General features: G+C 50.3%; 1 protein-coding gene across 7 annotated transcripts; it reads left to right on the top strand.

Annotated features, from left to right (window-relative positions):
• The first annotated feature begins 1,990 nt into the window (after positions 1-1,990).
• Positions 1,991-17,750, top strand: Abcg4 (ATP binding cassette subfamily G member 4). Of its 7 annotated transcripts, none has more exon segments than NM_001106816.2 (15): positions 1,991-2,307; positions 2,869-3,118; positions 7,860-7,977; positions 8,089-8,221; positions 8,337-8,387; positions 8,522-8,667; positions 10,041-10,164; positions 10,278-10,392; positions 10,587-10,729; positions 11,595-11,693; positions 11,931-12,099; positions 12,184-12,284; positions 15,479-15,637; positions 15,753-15,871; positions 16,037-17,750. In NM_001106816.2, coding segments are annotated over 14 exon segments (1,941 nt in total). In that variant the 5' UTR covers positions 1,991-2,307; positions 2,869-2,880; the 3' UTR covers positions 16,263-17,750.
• Positions 17,751-21,405: the final 3,655 nt, after the last annotated feature.

Here is a 21,405-nt window from a genome sequence, read left to right as displayed (position 1 = left end):
ATAGAGCAGTGACTAATAAATTTGGTAATATCAGTATATGTACAAGTGCGTTAGAATACTGGGCTGGTGAGCTGTGTATGCTTGGTAGCCTGAATATCTGATCCGATCCTTGGAACCACAATGGAGAAAAGTGACTCCTAAAAACTATCCTCTGACCTCCACATGAGCTTCCCAGCACAGGAACATGCTTACACTCCCATAATAAAATTAAAAATTTGAATATGGCAAATATTATGTATTCACTAAATTTGGGCTTTGTGGAACTCTAAAGTCCAGTAGTGGATAAGGTTCTGAAATGACCAGTTAGCAGAGTGGGTAAAAACTAGGGACTTCGGATTTGCTATGCCTGACCTTTGGCATAGTGTTTAATCTTCCTATTTCTCAGGTTCTTTTCTCCAAAAGAAGGTTCTAAAACTTACACCATAGGCAAATCTCTAGAAACTTGAGGCCAGCCTGGTCTACTTAATCAAGTTTCAGGCCAGCCAAAGCTACATAATGACACACTGTCTCAACAAAGTAAAGCAGAAACCCTGCCTCCTGGAGATATAAGGTTAACTGAGAACGTCAGTTTATAGTAGTTCAGTAAATACTCACGTTAGACAGGCCTGATGACATATGTCTATGATCACTGCACCCAAGAGATGGTAGCAGGACTGGGCAGTCAAGTCAGACTCAGCAACAGTCTGAGTGAGTGAGACCCTAACACATACATGCATGTGTAAATACGTGAGCACACACACACTGTAATCCTTGGGTATTGTCTGTCATGAGGTATTGGAGATTAACTTGAAGAAGAGAGGGTCTATCTGGAAAATGGGAAGGTTGGTCCTGAGGAATGGCCATCCATGGAACAGGGATGAAGGGAAGTTGGGAAAGATTGGATCCCAAACCTCCATGAACCTTAGTCTCGGGGGTGGGCTGTTGACATGCCCTGCAGGGTTCGATAATTTCCCAGGCTGCAGAGAGGTTTAGGCTAGGGTGGGGGGCTGGCGTTTGATTATTGGCATCTTCTGCACCACAGTAGAAGCCTCAGTACTGGAAGCAGTACCAGCAATCTAAGTGTACCTCCTGTCTGTATGACAGGTGGGAAGTGAAAAGCTCAAGTCAAGTGTCTTGGCTGGCTAACTTACTGACCCCTAAAAGAGATAGAGGATAGATCAGGCAGGGGTCAAGAGTAATTGAGAAAGGGCTAAAGAAAGTGTGTGTGTGTGTGTGTGTGTGTGTGTGTGTGTGTGTGTGTGTGTGTGTGTTTGAGATGGGGCGGTGTAAGCAGTCTCTGAGGCCTCAGCCCACGCTTGTACATGTCTATGAAAAGATGTCCAAGACAGAATCTGAAGAGCCTTATGTATGTATCTCCTGCAGCCTCCTGGATCAGCCTACACTGGCTTGGAGACCTGTATCTGGCTGGTAAAAAAAAAGTAAAGACTTTTATGGCCAAAGCAGGCTGTGACTGGGTCCAGGTTAACCTTGGAGCTGCCTGCAGGCTTTGCCATTACTACTGTCCCCCATCTCTTCATAACTAGTGCCTTCTTGAGCCCTTGGAGAGGGGAGATGTGAAGAGGTGTGAGAGGCTGTCTCAAAGTCCCAAGAATTATACCCTCAGAATTATACATAGAAGTCCTTTGTACTTTAGGGCTGGGTGGGGCTGCGTTTCGAAGCTGAACTGGAGGAGATAAGCAATGAATGGTTTGTGTTTGCAAATAGACTGACAGCTTCCCAACCCCCTGGGCACCTACTGCTCAAGGAGCAGCCTCTCTGAGTAACTTCAAGTCTCCCTCCCTTAGCGATCTCTGGGTTGACCTTTTGCTGCTAGCCTAGGTCCACAAAAGCGCCCCTTCGGGCCCCCACGCTGCAGACGTTGCTCTCGCCACCTCCATCCTTGCCACTCGCGGAGTGAGGGACTGTACGGGCCCTTTAAGAGCAGCAGGACCAGGGAGCAGAAGCTTGAAGAGAACGAACACTGCTGCCCGACTAGCTCTAGAGGACAGGCGCTGGGGACCAGACTACGAAAACCCAGCGGGTTCATCCAAGCAGGGTCGCAGCGAGATCTCAACCATCCATCCCTCCACAACCGTGTCATCCTTTCTGACCGGAGCCCTGCCTTCCTCTACTGCCCGCCCTGGCCTAGCCCCGCCCCGGCCCGGGCTACCGGGACAGGGAGCCGGGGCGCCGGTGCCGCAGCCAGAGGCAGGTGAAGAGAGCCGGGAGTGTCCTCCTGCGCCGCAACGCTGAGCATCTGGGTCGAACATCCTGGTTGAGCATCTCTGCTGAGCATCCTTGCGTCGCGGCGGCCGGAGACGCGTCAAGGTGACCAGGCGAGCTGGGGACAAGAGGGTCGGCCTAGAGGGTCTGGGGTCTGCCGCTGTCTTTGGGGGGACAGTCCGGAGGCGCATGGCCATCTAAGCAGGATGGGGAGGCCGGCGGAGGAGCGGTGCCAGTCCGTGCAGAGAGGGGCTCGGAGCCGTGGTCAGAGCCTCCTCTGGCCCACCCTGCGCCTCCTAGTTTCCCCGACCTCCGAGCGGGTGGCTACCCTCGCCCGGGCCCCCAGGGACCGCCGGCCTGAGGGGTAAGGAGATTAAGGCCGCGGCGGGGAGGGAGGAGCGGGCGCGGCTTCGACCAGCCGGGCGAGCAAGGCCAGGCTGGGACTGCCTAGGAACGAGGAGAGGTTGCAACTGAGTGTCACTGCACCGGGAGTGTGCTGCCCGGTGCAGAAGACCCGGCGGGAAAAGGGGTGCGGACAGTTGGGGATCTGCCCTGAGAAGGAGGCAGGGGTGGGGGGAGTGGAGGCGGGGCAGCATCAGAAAGCCATGGCGCCTTGAGTAAGGGCTGGAGGGTCTTCCCGGAGCTAAGCAGGCTCTCTCCCTGCAGGCCAGCTGCGTGATGGCGGAGAAGGCACTGGAGGCTGTGGGCTGTGGACTGGGCCCTGGGGCTGTGGCCATGGCCGTGGCGCTGGAGGACGGGGCAGAGCCCCCTGTGCTGACCACGCACCTAAAGAAGGTGGAGAACCATATCACAGAAGCACAGCGGTTCTCTCACCTGCCCAAGCGCTCTGCTGTGGACATCGAGTTCGTGGAACTATCCTATTCCGTGCGGGAGGGGCCCTGCTGGCGCAAACGGGGTAGGTGACAGCCCAATGGGGTTCTCGCTGAGTTGCCTCTCCAGGAGCATAAGTCCTGGGAGTACCCCACTCTGCGAGCTTTGTAGGCCCTAACCCTCACTGCACAACTGTAGCTGGGATACTAGATCCCCGCTCCCGCATCTGCCAGCACTGACTGTGGGAGTTCAATTGGCTATTGAAGCTTTTTCTCCTAAATAGACCCTATGACCTCTGGTCCTTGAGTTAGTCTCTCAGCTCAGTCTCTCTCTCTCTTTCTCTCTCTCTCTCTCTCTCTCTCTCTCTCTCTTCCTCCCTCCCTCCCTCCCTCCCTCCCTCCCCCCTCTTTTTTCCTGCCTGTGAAGGTTGGTTGGGGAAGGGGTCCAACCTATCTGTGGAGTCTGGTTTTTTTTCAAGGTTCAACAGTTTCCTTACACCTATTTTTAAAGATGTTCTCATTCCAGCCTTCTTACTCCATTCTTGTATTGCTACAGTCCTTGGAACCGGGAGGGGTGGAGATCAGACAGAAGGGATGTCATCCTTGTGCTACCAATGAGGAAACTGAGACTCAGGGAAGTTGAATAACCTGACCAATGTCCCCCTGCTAGTAAGAGGCAGAGCAGAGCCCAAAGCTGGAAACACAGGAGTTCCCCCATCCTCCCCCACTCCCCTCCCGATCAGGACAGGTTTCCTAGAGTCCCAATAGCTGGGCTGGGAACCTAGAGGTTGGACTGGGTTTGCTTCCCAGAGCTGGGTGTGGGCTAGGGGTGGGGCTGAGACAGTGTCCTCTGTGGCTTAAGAAACAGCTTTGGGGTGCTTCAAAACAAGGCTCAGTATCAGCTGTCCCTACACGTTTTCTCATTCCACAGGCAACCAAAGGGCACGTGTGTGTGTGTGTGTGTGTGTGTGTGTGTGTGTGTGTGTGTGTGTGTGTTTGAGCCAGTAGACCTGAGGCATCTGGGCTCCTTATCCAATACCCTAGCCCTAAACTGTCTCTTTCAGTTCTCAGAGTAGCTCTGGGTGGAATAATGAGGTTCTCGTTATTTTCTTGGCCTTTGGAACTTTATGCTATAAAGAAGTGTGGCTAGATTGGGCACATCCTTATCAGTTGGTGGGTGCCCTGGCTAGGGACTCCTCCTTTTTGACCTTGCCAGCCTCATCTACCCTCTTTTTCTTTCTTTCTTTTTTTTTTTTTTCCTTTTTTTTTTCGGAGCTGGGGACCGAACCCAGGGCCTTGCGCTTCCTAGGTAAGCGCTCTACCACTGAGCTAAATCCCCAGCCCCTACCCTCTTTTTCATTTTGCCATCTTCTGACCCTGGCCTTTTTCTGCCCTCTGCCCTCCTTTGCCTGGCTTCTCTGTTCTTTGGCTCCTTCTCCCCTCTGGAGAGGACAGAACAAAGCTAAGGGTGGCAGAGAGGGGAAGTGTAAGGGATCTGTGGGGAGACCTCTGCCTCCCTTGGGTGAGGATCTGTCAGCAGTCTCCTTGAACTGTATATGACACTTATTTTTCCAAACACACTCAATTAATTATTACTGATCCCACTTAATAACATAATAACCCTATTAAGTCGTTGGGAGGGAATAATACTGTCTTTTTTAATGGTGTTGGGGATGGAAGCCAGGACCTCCTCTATGCTAGACAAGCACTCTACCACTGAACTACATCCCAGCCAATTACTCTTTTATCGATGAGGATTCACAGACCCTAATGATTTAGTGACTTGCCAGTCATAATGGCACACACCTGTGATCTCAACACTGTGAAGGCTGAGGCGGGATAATTTTGAGTTCAAGACCAGCCTGGAGTACATAGAAAGACCTCATCCCATAAAAACCTAAATAAATAAATTAAGAGATTTGGTAGGGGCTGGGGATTTAGCTCAGTGGTAGAGCGCTTACCTAGGAAGCGCAAGGCCCTGGGTTCGGTCCCCAGCTCCGAAAAAAAAGAACAAAAAAAAAAAAAAAAAAAAAAAGAGATTTGGTGATCTGACAAAATGACAGAGCTCGTGACTGAAACAAGACTAGAACATTGGTGTCTTTCTAGAGGGAGGTCTGCAGGTCCCTCAGGGCTGAGTAGTTGTGATACAGGGGGAGTTAAGAGACAAGTGTTTTCAAGCCAAGGGAAGCCATGTGGCCTTTCGCAGACTGAATGCCCTCTTTTGGCCTGACTTTCCTCCTGGGTTTCTTGGGAGCTCAGCTGAGTTGGTACCTTTGAGAAAGGCAAGCAAGTGTAAGGTGATATCTGTGGCAGGCCTGGGGTTTGACTGGCATCATCAGGCTCTGGCATCAGATTGTGATGAAATGAGGGGAAGGTTCATGCTTGCAGTTTCCTTCCTCATACAAGAAGTCACTTGGGTGAGTGCTCTGCAGAGGGAGCACCTTTCTGGATAACCATGAGGAGCTTGGCCAGAGGGCTGAGACCCAAAACTTTCCTCTCTCAGGAAAGACCTGGCTGTGTGGCCTCCAGTGGATTGATGGTGGTGAGCTCCAGTTACCTCATCTCTGCTGGAGGAACAGCTGAGGGTGAATAGTCTCTGAAGGGGTAGTGGGCGTGGTCAGGCCTGGGGCAGCATAGTTAGGCCTGGGGCAGCATGGGCAGCAGGTTACATAAAGTAAACTTTCATTGTCTTTATTAAGGGGTGCACTTTGGAGTAGGTGAGGGATGAGGGCCGGAGTCCTCACCAAGGCAGGTCTGTGAGCTCAGCAGGCAAGGCCTTGCCCGGTCCTTGGCTTCATCCTGTCTCTGCCTCCCAGGTCATCAGTTGACTATGCACAGTCTCTGTCCCCTGGGTTATACTACAGCAGTGTTTTCTTGCCTAAAGCCAGGGGCTTCTGTTGTTCCTCGGGAGTTCCAGTGCCACCTCTTCCAGGAAGCCACTCGTGATTTCCACCTTACTGTCCATGCTTAGAGGGCAGTTCCATCTCCACTTTTCTCTCTAACCCTAGCTTTTAGTTTCATTCTCACCATATTTTCTCAACCATTTCCCTTACCTAAACTGCGGCTTTCTGGAATGCAGAAATCGTGTCCCTCCTTAGTTTATTTTCTGCCTAGCGTCTGGTACCTAGCTGAATCCATAGTAGATCTCAATCAGCATTTGTCAAGTAGAATTTTATCATACAATACGCCTTGTGAAGTGCACTGTATGTGCCAAGCACTGAGCCATATGCTTTCCTTGTGTTAGCTCATTGATGCTTGACAACAATCCTGAGAGGCAGACACCATCATCCTTATTTAACAGAGCTCAGAGAGGTTAAGCAACCTGCCCCAGGTCACACAGCTGGTAATGTGGATCCAGAGTTTGAACCAGCTCCACATGACTCCCTACTGGTGTGCTTTATACACTTGCTGCTTCCCACTGAGGGAAAGACAGGTGAAATTTTATTGGCCATGTTTGGGGCTAGGGAGACAAGCTTGGGGGGCAGCGAAGACATAAAGAAGGGATTCTTTTTTGTTTTCCTCAGTACGGAGCAATAAAAAAAAAAAAGCAAATGAGAAAACATGCTTACGGAGCATCTATTGCATGCCAGGCAGACAAGGAAGATGAGTAAGGCACAGACCCTTCCCACAAGATGTTCCCTGACTAAGAGGCTGGGGGAGGGGCGTGAGCCCAGGCACATGGAGTGACAAATGTGCTGGCATCTGAAAAGTGCTGTGGGAACATAGGACAGGCAGCCAGCTTGGGCTGCTCAGCAGGAGTGTCCTCGGAGTGTGTAAGACAGCAGCTACTCTGACAGAGAGAAGAGAGTCTTGGTCTTCTAGGACCTCAGCATCCTCACTATAGCCATTCAGTAAAGGCATCAGCCTCCCCACAGCCTTCAACTCACCCTATCCCACCCTGGCTGGACTCTAACACTAGTGGCGGTCATTCCTAGGGGGTAAGGAGAGGGTGGAAGCTACTGTGTAAGAACTGCTTGCCCATTGTAACTTTACTCTACTCAACCATGGCTAGTTCACCTATGACTAAGCCTCTTCTAAGATTCTCATTCTCTCTCTCTCTCTCTCTCTCTCTCTCTCTCTCTCTCTCTCTCTCTCTCTCTCTCTCTCTCATACATGCACGTGCACGTGCTTATGCATGAATGTGGGAACCAGAAGTCAACCTCAGATATCATTCCCCAGTAGCCACCTGTCCATGTGTCCATCCGTCCATCCACCTTGCTCTTTGAGATAGGGTCACTGGCTGGCCAGTGAGGTCCTGGGAATCATGCTGCCTTGGCCTTTTCAGCACAACCCCAGTTTCTTTGTATTGTTGTCAGAGATTCATTTTTATTTAAAAATGTGTGTGTGGTGGGGGTGAGGGGTGCTAATTGGTGAATGCTGGTGCTTGCAGACTCCAGAAGACTGCCTTCATGTCCTGGGAGCTAGAGTTACAGGTAGTTGTGAGTCCCTGAGAGTGGGTGCTGGGAGCAGAGCTTGGATCTTCTACCTGAGTAGCATCCAGCTCTTAACTGCTAGGCCATCTCTCTTGCCCTTTGGTTTGTTTTGTTTTAGGCGGGGTTTCAGATTCTGTAGCCCAGACTGGCTTGGAACTCAGAGCAGTTTCTCTGTTTTAGCTTCCTAAATTGGGATTAAGCCAACTTATACACTGGTTAAGCCGGGCAGTTTAAGTGGGTTCTGGAGGTGGAGACTACAGTTCTTTCTTGTGCTTATATGGTAAGGTTTTACTGACCGACCGAGCCAAGCCATCTCCCCAGGACCCATCTTTAAGAGTTAGGAGATGTCTCTGATCCATTAGCCCTCACCAGTGACTCTCTGTCCTTGCTGCAGGTTATAAGACCCTCCTCAAGTGCCTGTCTGGTAAGTTCTGCCGCCGAGAGCTGATTGGCATTATGGGCCCCTCTGGGGCTGGCAAATCCACGTTCATGAACATCTTGGCAGGGTACAGGTGAGCATGAAGAATGGGAGAGGGCAGGAGTCAGGAGAGGGGCCTCTTGGGAGAGCGCAGAAGGTGTTCTAATATGGCTTTGGTGCTCACTGCCAACCAATCTCCCTGCAGGGAGTCGGGGATGAAGGGGCAGATCCTGGTTAACGGGAGGCCACGCGATCTGAGGACCTTTCGCAAGATGTCCTGCTACATCATGCAGGATGACATGCTTCTGCCTCACCTCACGGTGCTAGAGGCCATGATGGTGAGGAGAGGGTGGCCTTCTCCTCCAAGCATCCCTTCCATCCCCAGTCCCCAGCTGAAGGGGCTGGGCAGGGCCTGGCACACATGTCTGTTTTACTTGTTTGTCACTTTTTTAGGTCTCTGCCAACCTGAAGCTGAGTGAGAAGCAAGAGGTGAAGAAGGAACTGGTGAGTGGGTCAGGGGTCAGGGGTCAGGGGGTTGGATGGGGAACACAGGCTTAAAGGGCAAGGGTAATGCTGTATGAAATTGTTGTGGTGCTTGGTGACAGAACCTGACTGGGGCTGGGTGGGGGTGCCTGCAGGTGACAGAGATCCTGACAGCCCTGGGACTGATGTCCTGCTCTCACACAAGGACAGCCCTGCTCTCTGGAGGGCAGAGGAAGCGCCTGGCCATTGCTCTGGAGCTGGTCAACAACCCGCCTGTCATGTTCTTTGATGAGCCTACCAGGTAGCTCCCTGCTTCTCCTGACCTGGGTTTTCCCCTTTCTCAGTCCTGAGCCAGGGCTGGATGTGGAGTCTGGTGAATGACTCCATGACGAGACCAGCTCCTCTGTGTGCAGCCTTCTGGGGACCCCATCCTTGCTAAGCCAGTCAGAGCCAGGTGTCTTTCATCCAGATGTCGATCTGGACACCCCGCTCCACCCTCCTGATTGACATCTCCCTCTCCTCTCCCCCGCAGCCAGCCGTTAGTCATCATCCTCCTTTGGGTAGCTTGCAGATTCGCCCAGTCCCATCCCTAATGCTTGAGCTCAGGACATCATCAAGACTCACTTCCCTGCCTTCAGTCCCCCAAGCACCTTTCTCCAACCTGTAGCCAGACGGACTTTCTAGGCGACAAGTCTGGCAAGCGCCACTCTCCCACTTCAGACCACACAATGAGTCCCGTTTGCCCTCAAAATAGTCAGTGGCATCTTTTCTGGTCTTTCATATTTTATGCTCTAATAACGCTGAGCTGCTATTCCCATTGAAGTCTATGTTTTAAGCCCCTCAGCTTGACCCCTGCTATGTCCTCTGTGAGGAATACCCTTCATCACCACACCTTCTGCTGTCTCTTCACCAGCTAACTTACCAGCTAGACTCCACCCCCTTGCTACAGCACAGTATGGCTGACCCTGGCCAGTCTTTCAGTTTGTGTTGCTATTACACTTTTCACATCTCCTCAAGCCAGCCACAAGCTTGTCTGACTCTCTCTAGACCAATCTAACCCGAGCCCTTTTCACCCCAGTGCTTGGCATATGGTTTTTAAACTGAGCAGTGCTCTGGGCTTGCAAACATCTGAACCATACAAGGTGTGCAGGATTTGGGGGCTTGTCTGTTTGCTTTCTATGACTGTAATGAAGGCCATGGCCAAAAGCGATGTGGGGAGGGAGGAAAAGGTTTATTTGGCCTACATGTTCAGATCACAGTCAGTCCTTAAGCAAAATGAGGGCAGGAACTCAAGCAGGAACAGAGGCAGGGACCATGGAGGGATGCTATTCACCGGCTTGGTCTCTAAGGCTCATTCAGCTTGCTTTTTATACAGCTCAGAAGCACCTAACAGGGAGTGGCACCACCCACAGTGGGCTATGCCCTCCCACATCAATCATTAATCAGGAAAATGGCCTCCCAGGCTACTCTGATGGAAGCATCTTCTCAATTAATGTCCCCTCTTCCCAGATGACTCTAGTTTGTGTCAAGTTGACAAAGAGTAACCAGCTCAGGGGTGGCCAGAGGGGGTGCCTTCCCACTAGTTCCATCCCGTTCACAGAAGCTGCCCCGCCTCACTCACCCCTTCTTAGCCACATCCACCTCACTGGTCCCTGGTGACCTCTCTCTGGACAGCGGTCTAGACAGCGCTTCTTGTTTCCAAGTGGTGTCCCTCATGAAGTCCCTGGCCCATGGGGGCCGCACCGTCATCTGCACCATCCACCAGCCCAGTGCCAAGCTCTTTGAGATGTTTGACAAGGTCAGTATCCCTGGGTCACTAAGAAGGCTGGCCTGTGCAATAGAGAGAGCTGTGTCAATGGGGTCTCCCAGTCTACAGGTCGTGTTTTCCTCATGTATGCCTTTCTGCCTCAGCTCTACATCCTGAGCCAGGGACAGTGCATCTTCAAGGGCGTGGTTACCAACCTGATTCCCTATTTGAAGGGGCTTGGCTTGCACTGCCCCACCTACCACAACCCCGCTGACTTCAGTAAGTGGGGGCTCCCGGGAGGATTGGAGTGACAGAAGAGGGCCAAACATTGGTTTTGGATTGTTGAGGTCTCTTGGGGACAGAGAGCTCATTGTCACCTGCCTTCCCCATATACCAAAGAAGGGCTGCCCTGCCCTTGGGAATTGGGGGGGGGGGTGAAGCCTAGCTGAGCACTCTGCTCTATGTCCCCCTAGTCATTGAGGTGGCCTCTGGAGAGTATGGAGACCTGAACCCCATGCTGTTCAGGGCTGTGCAGAATGGCCTTTGCACCATGGCCGAGAAGAAGAGCAGCCCCGAGAAGAATGAGGTCCCTGCCCACTGTCCCACTTGCCCTCCGGTGAGTGGGGTGGAGAGGGCAGAGTGGGGAAGGGGAGATGGGGCTATAGACAAAGAACCTGCCAAAGAACAGTCCCCAGAGTCATTGCTGCTACTGTGTAGCGGGAAGCCTGGTGCTTGGGACAGACCTACTGTTAGCAGCAGTGTGAGCTCCTGCAGTGTGAGCTTCTGCAGTGTGAGCTCCTGCAGTGCGAGCTCCTGGGCTTTGGACTTCTCCTCCACCTGTTCCTCCAGAGCTGCTATAGCATCTTTGCTGCACTGCCCTCAGTGCCTGCTCAGGGCCCATCTAGAAAGTGGGGCCAGTGCAGTGGGGCCAGAGTGGTCTGCTGTCATCTCTAACCCAGAGGTGACCACGCTAGCTTCTCAAAAGAGGTGGGAAGACTAAGCTACCAAATCACACAGGCTCTTAGCAGGCCATAGGGGCAGCCAGGATCCACACAGGGTCAGATCCCTTCCTTCGAGGAGATGCCATCACTCCTGAAAGCCAGAGGCTTGGCTCTTGTCATTATCAGTCATTGTCATCCTTGTTGCTCAGTGGGCGATCCAGTGGTTCATTCATACAATTAGCCAGTGATAATAAAGTGAAGAAGAAGGGGCAGTCAGATGAGCCAGAAGGGGTCCTGACTCCTCCCTGTCTCCTATCACCCAGTATCTTTATGTGGTCTCTCTCCCTTTCTCTTTCCCTCCCACCCTCAAGCTCCCTGAAGTTCTTACCCCTAAATCCAGAGCAGCTGAGAGGCAAAGGCTCCTCCTTCTGCAGGCCTGGGCGCTGTCCTGAGAAGAGCTTGGGACTCTCCCATCGACTGAGTTGGACAGACAGTGGGTGGGTTAGGGTACACTCATTTGGCCCCCTTTCTTCTCCCTAGGAACTGGATCCCATTGAAAGCCACACGTTTGCCACCAGCACCCTCACCCAGTTCTGCATCCTCTTCAGGAGGACTTTCTTGTCCATCCTCAGGGACACGGTGAGATGTCAAGCTGAGGGGTAGGAAGGGTAGGCTGGACCTCTTGGGCTACAGAATCTCTGTCGCTGGGATCTCTGTTACCAGGAGCACTATTCTTCCCTGTAGTGGCTCTATAAGCCTGCAGGGCATCCCTGACTGACTTCCCATTCTAGCATGGCCTTCCTTGTGTCCCCCACCCTCATTCCCGCTCCCTTGGCCTGAAACACATACTTCTTCTTTTGATGATCTGGGCCATAGGTCCTGACCCACTTGCGGTTCATGTCACATGTGTTGATCGGCGTCCTCATTGGTCTCCTCTACCTGCACATCGGCGATGATGCCAGCAAGGTCTTCAACAACACCGGCTTCCTCTTCTTTTCCATGCTCTTCCTCATGTTTGCAGCCCTCATGCCGACTGTGCTCACCTGTGAGCTGATCTGCCTGGCGAATAGGGCTAGGGCGGGGGTGGCCAAGGCTTAGGCTGTGAAGCCTGACCTTCCTGTACCCTCAGTTCCCCTAGAGATGGCAGTCTTCATGAGGGAGCACCTGAACTACTGGTACAGTCTCAAAGCATATTACCTGGCCAAGACGATGGCTGATGTACCCTTCCAGGTGAGTCTCATGGAACGTGTGGGAAAGCTGACAAGACCCGGGAAGTTGTAGTCACAGCCAGGTGTAGTGGCTCACCTCATCCCAACACTTGGGGTTGGGGGTGGGAGTGTGTGGGTGTGTGTGTGCTGAGAGAGGAGGACTGCCATGAATCCAAGTCCAGCCAGAGCTACAGTGTGACTATCTATCCCAACAAATAAAGAGGTGACCATAATAGCAGAATAACAATGAGAGAGCTCATAGGTCCTAGCGCTTCACTTATTTGCAACCAGTTTGTCTTAGCTTCGGTGTCCCACATGGAAAATGGAATAGCAACAGCGTCCTTCTCAGAGTTGAGCTTAGAGCTAAATGTGAATGCATAGAAAGCTTAGTTTCTACACTTGATCTTAGCCAAAAGGCCGAGAAGCGATGAAAGCTTAGTTTCTAAATTTAATTTCTGACTTTTTTTTTGAGACGGGGTCTCTGCATAGCCCTGGCTGTCTTGGAACTCTCTCTATAGACCAGGTTTTCCTTGAACTCAACAGAGCATACGGCGATGCTACCTGGCAGTATTTTTATGTTTATTTATTTATCTTGTGTGTGTAAATACACATGGATGCCACGTTATATGTGGGGAGGTCAGAGGACAGTATGCAGAATTCAGTTCTCTCCCTCCAGCATGTGAATTCTAAGGTTTGAATGCCTCAGACTTGGCAAGCAAGCACCTTTATTACTATTATTATTATTATTTATTTATTTTTTAACCTGCCAAGCCAACTTGCTGGCTCCCTATAGGTTTTAGAAGAGATCTTGTTATAGAAATACCAGCTGGCATTTTGTTCAACACATTACCACCTTGCTAGAAGCTTCGGACCACCAATAACCCTTTATGCAAAGCACAGAAAAGTGTTCCTTTATCTAGGTGCGGCCTGGCATACCAATAATACCCACACTTGGAAGGTGAAGCAGGATGATTAGAAATTTAAGGTCACCCCTGGCTACCTGGAGAGTTTGAGACCAGAATGGGCTATGAGAGACACCTGGCTCAAGCAAACAGACAAACACCAAAAGGGGGGGAGGGTGCTGCTCTGTTGGGAGCTGTGAGCCTACAGGTGGTCTTCAGTACCACTGTAGTTAGTGAGCCAAGTCCCTGTTTCCCATGAGCTTGTCTCCTCTCTCTCTCTCTCTCTCTCTCTCTCTCTCTCTCTCTCTCTCTCTCTCCCTCCCTCCCTCGCTCTCGCTCTCTCTCTCTCTCTCTCTCTCTCTCTCTCTCTCTCTCTCTCTCTCTCTGTCTCTCTCTCTCTCTCTGTATTTATTTATCTAGGTTATTTCTGGAACTGTACTGGAACTGGCTAGACCAGGCTGACCTTGAACTTGTAGCAATCCCCCTGCCTCAGCTTCTCAAGTGCTAAGGAATTATCACTTAACATAAATTATAACTTTAATAAGGTTTAAAATTGATGTTAAGGGTTAGTAAGCAAAATGAAGCAAATTAACAACCTGTCATCTTATTTTGTTATAAGAGCATCTAAGATATGCTTATTTAACAAAAAAATACAGATATACTGTGACTTTAGTAATTAGAGTCTCCCTGGTGTGCTTTAGACCTCTAGATTTGCCCAGTCCACATGTCTGCTTCTTTGTGTCCAAAAGGTGGCAGCCTCAAGGGGAAACAGCTCTCTCCTAGGGAGAGTTAATTCTTTAATGGCATATGGAGACTGGAGAAAAGGCTCATCTATAAAAGATTAAAAATGCTTGCTGCTCTTCCAGAGGACTAGAGTTTAGTGTCCCTCCCCCCCAACCTCCAACACACACACATCAGGTGGTTCACACTGCTTATAACTCCAGCTCCAGGGGATACAACACCCTCTTCTGGTCTTCTCTTGCACATAGGTGACATACATATTCAGAGAGGTGTACACATAAATAAAAACAAGTCTCAAATAAATATACTATATTATGTATATGTGTATGTATAAATATATATGCTTGGAGAGATGGCGCAGTGGTTAGAAGTGTTTGTTGCGGGGTTGGGGATTTAGCTCAGTGGTAGAGCGCTTGCCTAGGAAGCACAAGGCCCTGGGTTCGGTCCCCAGCTCCAAAAAAAAACAAAAAAACAAAAAAACAAAACAAAACAAGAAGTGTTTGTTGCTTTTGCAGAAGGCCTGAATTCAGTTATCAGCATCCATATCAGACAGCTTACAAATATCTGTAATTCTACCTCTAGGGGTCCAACATCCTTTTCTGGCTTCTGTGTGCACCTACATAAATGAGCACATACACACATACAGACACACATACATACACACACACACACACACACACACACAGTAAACACATAGACACACACACCACACGCACCATACATGCAGACACAGTAAACACACACAGGCATGAATACTACAAATACCACACACACAGACATACACACCACACACACAGACACACATACACAAACACTGCACACACAGACACAGTAAACACAGACACAGTCATACTAAACACACATGCTAGAAATACCACGCACACAGAGACATACACACACCATACCACACACATGCATACCATACACACAGACACACTAAATACACACATACTATAAACACTGCACACATAGACACACATACAGACACACACACAGACACAGTAAACACACAGACACACACACCACACACACCATACACACAGACACATTAAACACACATATTACAAACACTGCACACATGGACACACAGACACAGTAAACATACAAACACACTCACACCATACATACACACATACTACAAATACCACACACACAGAGACATACACATACACACACCACACACACATACCATACACATGCAGACACATTAAATACACACATACTATAAACACTGCACACACAGAGACACACACACATACACCACACACTCAGACACACTAAAGACACACAGACACACACAGACACTACCTTGGAATGATGAGAAGGCCTCTGTATACTCAAAGATGGGAGGAGTCACCATGCCTCAACCTGTCAGAGCGACAGAACAAAGCTATGCAAGATGTAATCTGGGAGGAGGGGACGTGTGTCAGTCTAAAAGGCAGCGTGAACAAGAGCGGAGGCTGGAGAGGGTGGAGGAGCCCTGGGAACACTCGTTTCCCAGTGAAGTGACAGTGTGACCTAGGTCACCTGCCCTTGACTTGAAGCTCCCTAACAGACTCTAGCTGCTTCCCAGGTTGTGTGCCCAGTGGTGTACTGCAGCATTGTGTACTGGATGACTGGCCAGCCGGCTGAGACCAGCCGCTTCCTGCTCTTCTCAGCCTTGTCCATAGCTACCGCCTTAGTTGCCCAGTCTTTGGGACTCTTGATTGGCGCTGCTTCTACCTCCTTGCAGGTGAGAAAGTTGGCACCCAGGTGGGACTCTCGTGGGAGACATCAAGAGATGCCATGGGGTGGATGGAACTGTGGTCTCCCCTGTGACAGCCAAACTCCATTCTCCTCTCCTTCAGGTGGCCACCTTTGTGGGCCCAGTCACTGCCATCCCTGTCCTCTTGTTCTCTGGCTTCTTTGTCAGTTTCAAGACCATCCCCACTTACCTGCAATGGAGCTCCTACCTTTCCTATGTCAGGTGGGTATGGTTCCCTCCCCCACAGGCAGTCCTACCAGCTTTAAAGGGGCTGTGCCATGTCTGATGCCTGCCCCTGCCCCTGGTGACCTGGCTGGGATCTGGTGATTTTCGGAGGGACAGGGATCTTGTGCCCCATGGTTCACTCTGATGCTCCTGTTTATCTAGGTATGGCTTTGAGGGTCTGATCCTGACCATCTATGGCATGGAGAGAGGACATCTGACCTGCTTAGAGGATCACTGCCCATTCCGGGACCCACAGATCATCTTGCATGAGCTGGATGTGGAGGAGGCCAAGCTCTACATGGACTTCCTGGTCCTGGGCATTTTCTTCCTTGCCCTGCGGCTGCTTGCATACCTTGTGCTTCGGTACCGGGTCAAGTCTGAGAGATAGAGCCTGGCTCCTACCTCTTCTGGGCAGGACGCCCCCAGTTCCAGCCCTTTGGGACTGTTTTAAACTTGTAGACTTTGGTGTCGGTTGCTGGTGCGGCTGCCCTCCTCTCCCTCAGCTGCTTCACAGGCCGGCTGGCTGGCTGTGGGCCGTGGCTCCCAGCCTCAGCACCAGAGGTAGGGCTCCAGCCCTCCCATCAAGGCCAGGAGTCTTCCCAAGTTGAAGCAGTTTGTAGCTTCCTCCCTACTGTCTCCAACACCTGCATGCAAAGACTGCTGGGAGGCTGCCGCCCTCCTCTGCCGAAAGCACCCTCCTCTGTTGATTACTTGGGAGCTCCATGTTCTCTAAGCCTTGACTTACAAGCAAGCAATCAGATTGACCCCCTCTGGGGTCCCCGCCACACAAGTGTTGGTAAACTGTTATCATGTTGGAGTCCCAGGGCTGGGCCCTGATGGGGTCCCCAGGGAGTCCCATCACGGACATTGGATGGAGTAAGGAGGGACTCTGGAAGCTTCCTCCTCCTCCCCTTTTCTCCCCACACCCACTTTGGCTAATTTGGACCATCTGTTGAGACAGAAGCCGGGCTTTCTGTCTGGCCCACCACTCCCAATCCTGGAGATTGGAGAGAGCATGGGATGTCCCAGCCCCTTCCCTAAGCCTTTGGTCAAGGTAGATCTCAATGTCACCTCTGCAATAATGTCTGTGTCACTCTCCCATCTGCCACAGGAACTAGAGAATGTACTTTATTCTGGGGAGGAAGGTGAGCCGGGGAAGCCCCCACCCTCCTTCTTTGCTGCTCCTGAGGCTCAGTTCCACAGGCTCCTTTCCTCTCCAGAGTCACATCACAGGCACACAAAGGCCACCAGGCGATCTCAGCCCTACACAGGCACCACCCCTTATGGCTCAGAGGAAGAGTGACCATGGCAGGGAGCTGATGGTGGTGGCAGGAGGGCAGTCCCAATGTCCTCCTGCAGAATCCCACTTTGGAGGCTAAGAACGAGGCTGGTGTGACCCAGTGTGGCTCCAGGCTCAGCAGGTGTCTATCTCCCAGTCTTCCCTCCCTCTTGAGCCAGGGGTGGCACTGGCCTCCTGGAGGTCAGAACCCAACAAGCACAAGAATGGGCATAGCTGGCTTCAGCCACTGCTCCCCATGGCCCTCCTTTTGTGCCCCATGCTGACACTCGCTCTCCTGCCCCTTCTCCAGCTGCCTGCTGCTCACTCAAACTTCTGTTCACATATATTCATCTTCCAGTCAGCAGCTGGGTCCTGGACATCAGAGCGGCGGGGCCTGGATGCCAGGAGGCAGACACAGCTGTGTCTTCTCTTGGTGGGTCCGGGATCATCCTATAGCTGGTTTCTCCTCCTCCAGGACTCTTCCCCAGTCCCTGTGCTCACTCCTCTGTATCTGCTCCAGGTTATTCTCATCACAGAGAGACCAGTTGTATTTGTGGGATTTCACCCATTATTAATAAAACCTATATTTATACAGTATACAGGGCGTGGATGTGGATCTGCCACCTATACCATGAGTTATATGAGGAGGTCTTCAAAGCACTCGGCAAGATGTCTGTCAGCTTTGGGGATCCTGTGGCAGGGACGTTAAGTCTTAGGCATCTGTCAAATTCATGAGTGTATATCCTATGAACTATTTGTGTCATACTTCCTGCCTGACCAAAACTTCAGTGCCAAGCCACACTGTCTTGTCATCATCCCCGCTTTTCAGGTGAGAAAGGTGACGTTGGTCCTTAAGTAGTAGAAATGGAACCTTGAGTGCTGGGCCTGTAGCTCAGCTGGCTGAGTGCTTGCTTAGCATGCATGACGACTAGGTTCAGTCCCCAGCTCTGTGTAACCCAGATGTGGTGGCAATGCACGCGTTATTCCAGAAGTGGGGAGGTGGGCACAGAGGACTGGAAGCTCAAAGTCATCCTTAGTTACGTAGGGAGTTCAAGGCCAGCCTGGGCAACATGAGACCCCGCTTAAAGACAGGCAGGGTGGGAAATGGAATATAGAGATCAGATCTTCGGCTTCTCAGCACCAGTCAGGGCTCTTGGTCACTGCTGGGTCTGCAAGCTGTGGATGAGCACTTGTGTCTGATGCATATTACCAAAGTGTCCATGACTCTGTCCGGGGCTCATGGAGCCCTGATAGTGCCTAGAGGGAAGGGAGAGTGCCAGTCGGTGGTTTTCAGAAAGGGCAATGGGAAACAGAAAAGTCTCTAGAGCTATGGTTCTCAGCCTTCCTAATGCTGTGGCCCTTTAATACAGTTCCTCAGGTTGTGCTGACTCCCAACCATAAAGTTATTTCATTGCTACTTCATAACTGCAATTTCGCTACTGTTGTGAATCGTAATGTAAACACCTGATATTTGAGAACCACAGCCGTATCTGTCTCCAGGATGGGCGTGGCCGGGATCTCATTGGCCTTACTTTAATTTTCTCTTCTCTTCTCCTTTCCATTTTTTTTCTTCTATTGGGCCATTTATACCAGGTCTGAACCATCATTAATCAGCACAGAACGTTAGAGGTTTGTAGTGGGCAAGTGTTCTGAGGGTCTGAGGGTCAGAGACCTGATGGCAGATGGCCCAAAAAGCTGTGTATTGTCTCATCTTTTCTCTTAGGCCTGAGGGTTGGGGGATTGAAAGAATCTACTGAAACCAGCCCTGTCAGCTGTCTGGGACACCACAATTGTGCCCTAGGTCAAGGAAGTGCCCTGGATGGGACTAGGGTACTCAACTGTAGACAGATTAACTTCATTTCTTACAAAGACTTGGAGAGAGGGGGAGAAGTTGGGAGAATCCGAATCCTAGGTTGTTTTAGGGGACATTCAGGGTCTTCTTTCTGGAGCGATGGTAATAAAAGGCTCATCAAAAGTTAAATGTTTCTTCATCACCTACTTTTCCTCCCTCCCTCCCTCCTTCCTTCTTTTTTCTTTTCTTTTTTCTTTTTGCTTGTTTCTTTGTAACAGGGTCTCATTATGTAAAGCTGGCTAGCCTGAAGCTCACTATGTAGGCCAGGCTAGCCTGCCTACCTCAGCCACCTGAGTGTTAGGATTAAGGGTCATCACACACAGATGCTTTTATTTTTCTCTAATATTAGTTTTTATTATTTATTTATCTGGGGGGGGTCTTATTTATTCTTATACAGGTTCTCATATAGTGCAGGCTGGCCTTGAACTTACTGTGTCACCACAGAGCTGTCCTAGCATTTGATTCTCTTGCGCCTACCTACCAAACACTACCCTTTCAGGCAGGTACATCTAGTTTATGCATTGAATTGCAAATTAAACTCAGGATTTTCTGTATAGAAGGCAAGGACTTTACCAACTGGGCTACATCTCCAGTTGGCTCCTTCCTGATCATGTAGCCCAGGTTTTCCTTGAATTCAAAGCAATCCTGTAAGTGCTGGTAATACAAGAACGAGCAGCCACCATGAACTAGTTTTTCCTTTAGATTATTCGTTTACTGTTTCATTTTGTATTTGCTTGTTTATTTGGCCAAAAGTTGAACCTAAGACCTTGCACATTCCCAGGCCTCTTTAAGTTGTTTTACCCTTTTAGACAAGTTGGCTGTCATTGCCTGGGTTGCCTTTGAGCTCCACCTATAACTTAGGCAGGCCTTGGATTTATAACTATCTGTCCTCGGCCTCCTAAACAGGGGGGATTACAGTCCTCGATATTCAGGTCCTTTGGTTGGTTCTCTTTCAAAATGCAAACCCATCTTCAACCCATACTAAACACACTTTACACTGAGCTGCACTCTAAGCCCCAAATGAAATAGGTCTGAAATAATCAAACACCTTTGATTTGAAGTTTCACAGAGACTAGAGAGGCAAACGGCCCTTTTGAAGCCAGGAATCACCTTCAGGCACAGAGAATACTTGGACAACAGCTTACAGATTCACAGAGAGAGCTTTTGATTCCCACAGCAACCCCAAGATGGGGCTAAGAGCAGTGCTACCATCATCTCCCTTCACAGGGAAGGAACCTGAGGTGGGCAGAGGAAGCAAGCGAGCTCTCCAAGCTCTCCAGACTCGGCTCTCACCATGGCTTTGCTGCCTCCCCCCACTTCCAGCAACCTGCCCATCCAGGGATGTTTGAAAATGGATGCTCTCTCTCGTGCCCACCTGTCAGGCTTCAGCCACCATGTTCCCAACCGGCTGCCTCTCTGGGTCAGGGCTTGTGCAAAGTGCTGGAGGGCAGAGCTGATCAAGATGGTTTTCTGTGCCATGGCTCTCAGAGCACCTGGTGGCCCATACTGAGGCCAGACAACAGAGGACATGCCCATGGCATGACTCACACAACCCTTCTGTCTGCAGAGGCTAGTCAAATTATATGTTAATATAATCACCCACACAGTTGTAATACTCACAGGAGGAAGGGAGTGGTTTTGCTGTGAACAATGAATAATAATTGTAGCCAGGTGACAATTGACTTCCCATGGCAAGGTAAATAGAGAAACTACTGGACCCTACTGTCACCCCTGAGACTACATCCATAGAGATACTCATATCATTCAACTCCTCTTGAAGAACCTTATTTATTTATCCATTCATTTATCCATTCATTCATCCACTTGTTTGTTTGTTTGTTTGTTTGTTTAAAGACAGGGTTTCTCTGTATATCCTTGGCTATCCTGGAACTCACTCTGTAGACCAGGCTGACCTTGAACTCAGAGATCCACCTGCCTCTGCCTTCTTTTTTTTTTTTTTTTTTTTTTTTTTTTTTTTCCGGAGCTGGGGACCGGACCCAGGGCCTTGCACTTGCTAGGCAAGCGCTCTACCACTGAGCTAAATCCCCAACCCCTGCCTCTGCCTTCTTGTTCTGGGATTAAAGGCATGTGCCAACTCCTCCCAGACTCTTTTGTTTTTAATAGTAAAAAACAAAATTATGTGTATGGGTGTTTTCTTGCGTGTTTATTTGTACACCATATACACACAGGGCCTGAAGAGGCCAAGAGAGGGCATCAGATCCACCGAGAATGGAGTTAAAGCTAGTTGTGAGCTGTTGTGTAAATGCTGGGAATGGAACCCAGGTCCTCTGGAAGAGCAGCCAGTGCTCTTAACTGCTGAGCCATCTCTCCAATCTTAGAACATCTCTTAAAATGTAAATATGCCCTTTTCCATGCTGCCCAGTATGCCCTTCTGACTTC

Source organism: Rattus norvegicus, chromosome 8, assembly GCF_021556685.1.
Source record: "Rattus norvegicus strain SHRSP/BbbUtx chromosome 8, alternate assembly SHRSP_T2T, whole genome shotgun sequence".
Taxonomy (NCBI): domain Eukaryota; kingdom Metazoa; phylum Chordata; class Mammalia; order Rodentia; family Muridae; genus Rattus; species Rattus norvegicus.
Note: the sequence above shows the minus strand (reverse complement) of the source record. Positions and strands in the feature narration are given on the sequence as shown.

Coding starts and splice junctions, on each gene's coding strand:
- Abcg4 (XM_087560940.1), top strand. CDS start 2,881: ATGGCGGAGAAGGCACTGGAGGCTGTGGGCTGTGGACTGGGCCCTGGG. Junction 10,393..10,586: donor CCACAACCCCGCTGACTTCA/GTAAGTGGGGGC, acceptor ATGTCCCCCTAG/TCATTGAGGTGGCCTCTGGA. Junction 12,285..15,478: donor TGGCTGATGTACCCTTCCAG/GTGAGTCTCATG, acceptor GCTGCTTCCCAG/GTTGTGTGCCCAGTGGTGTA.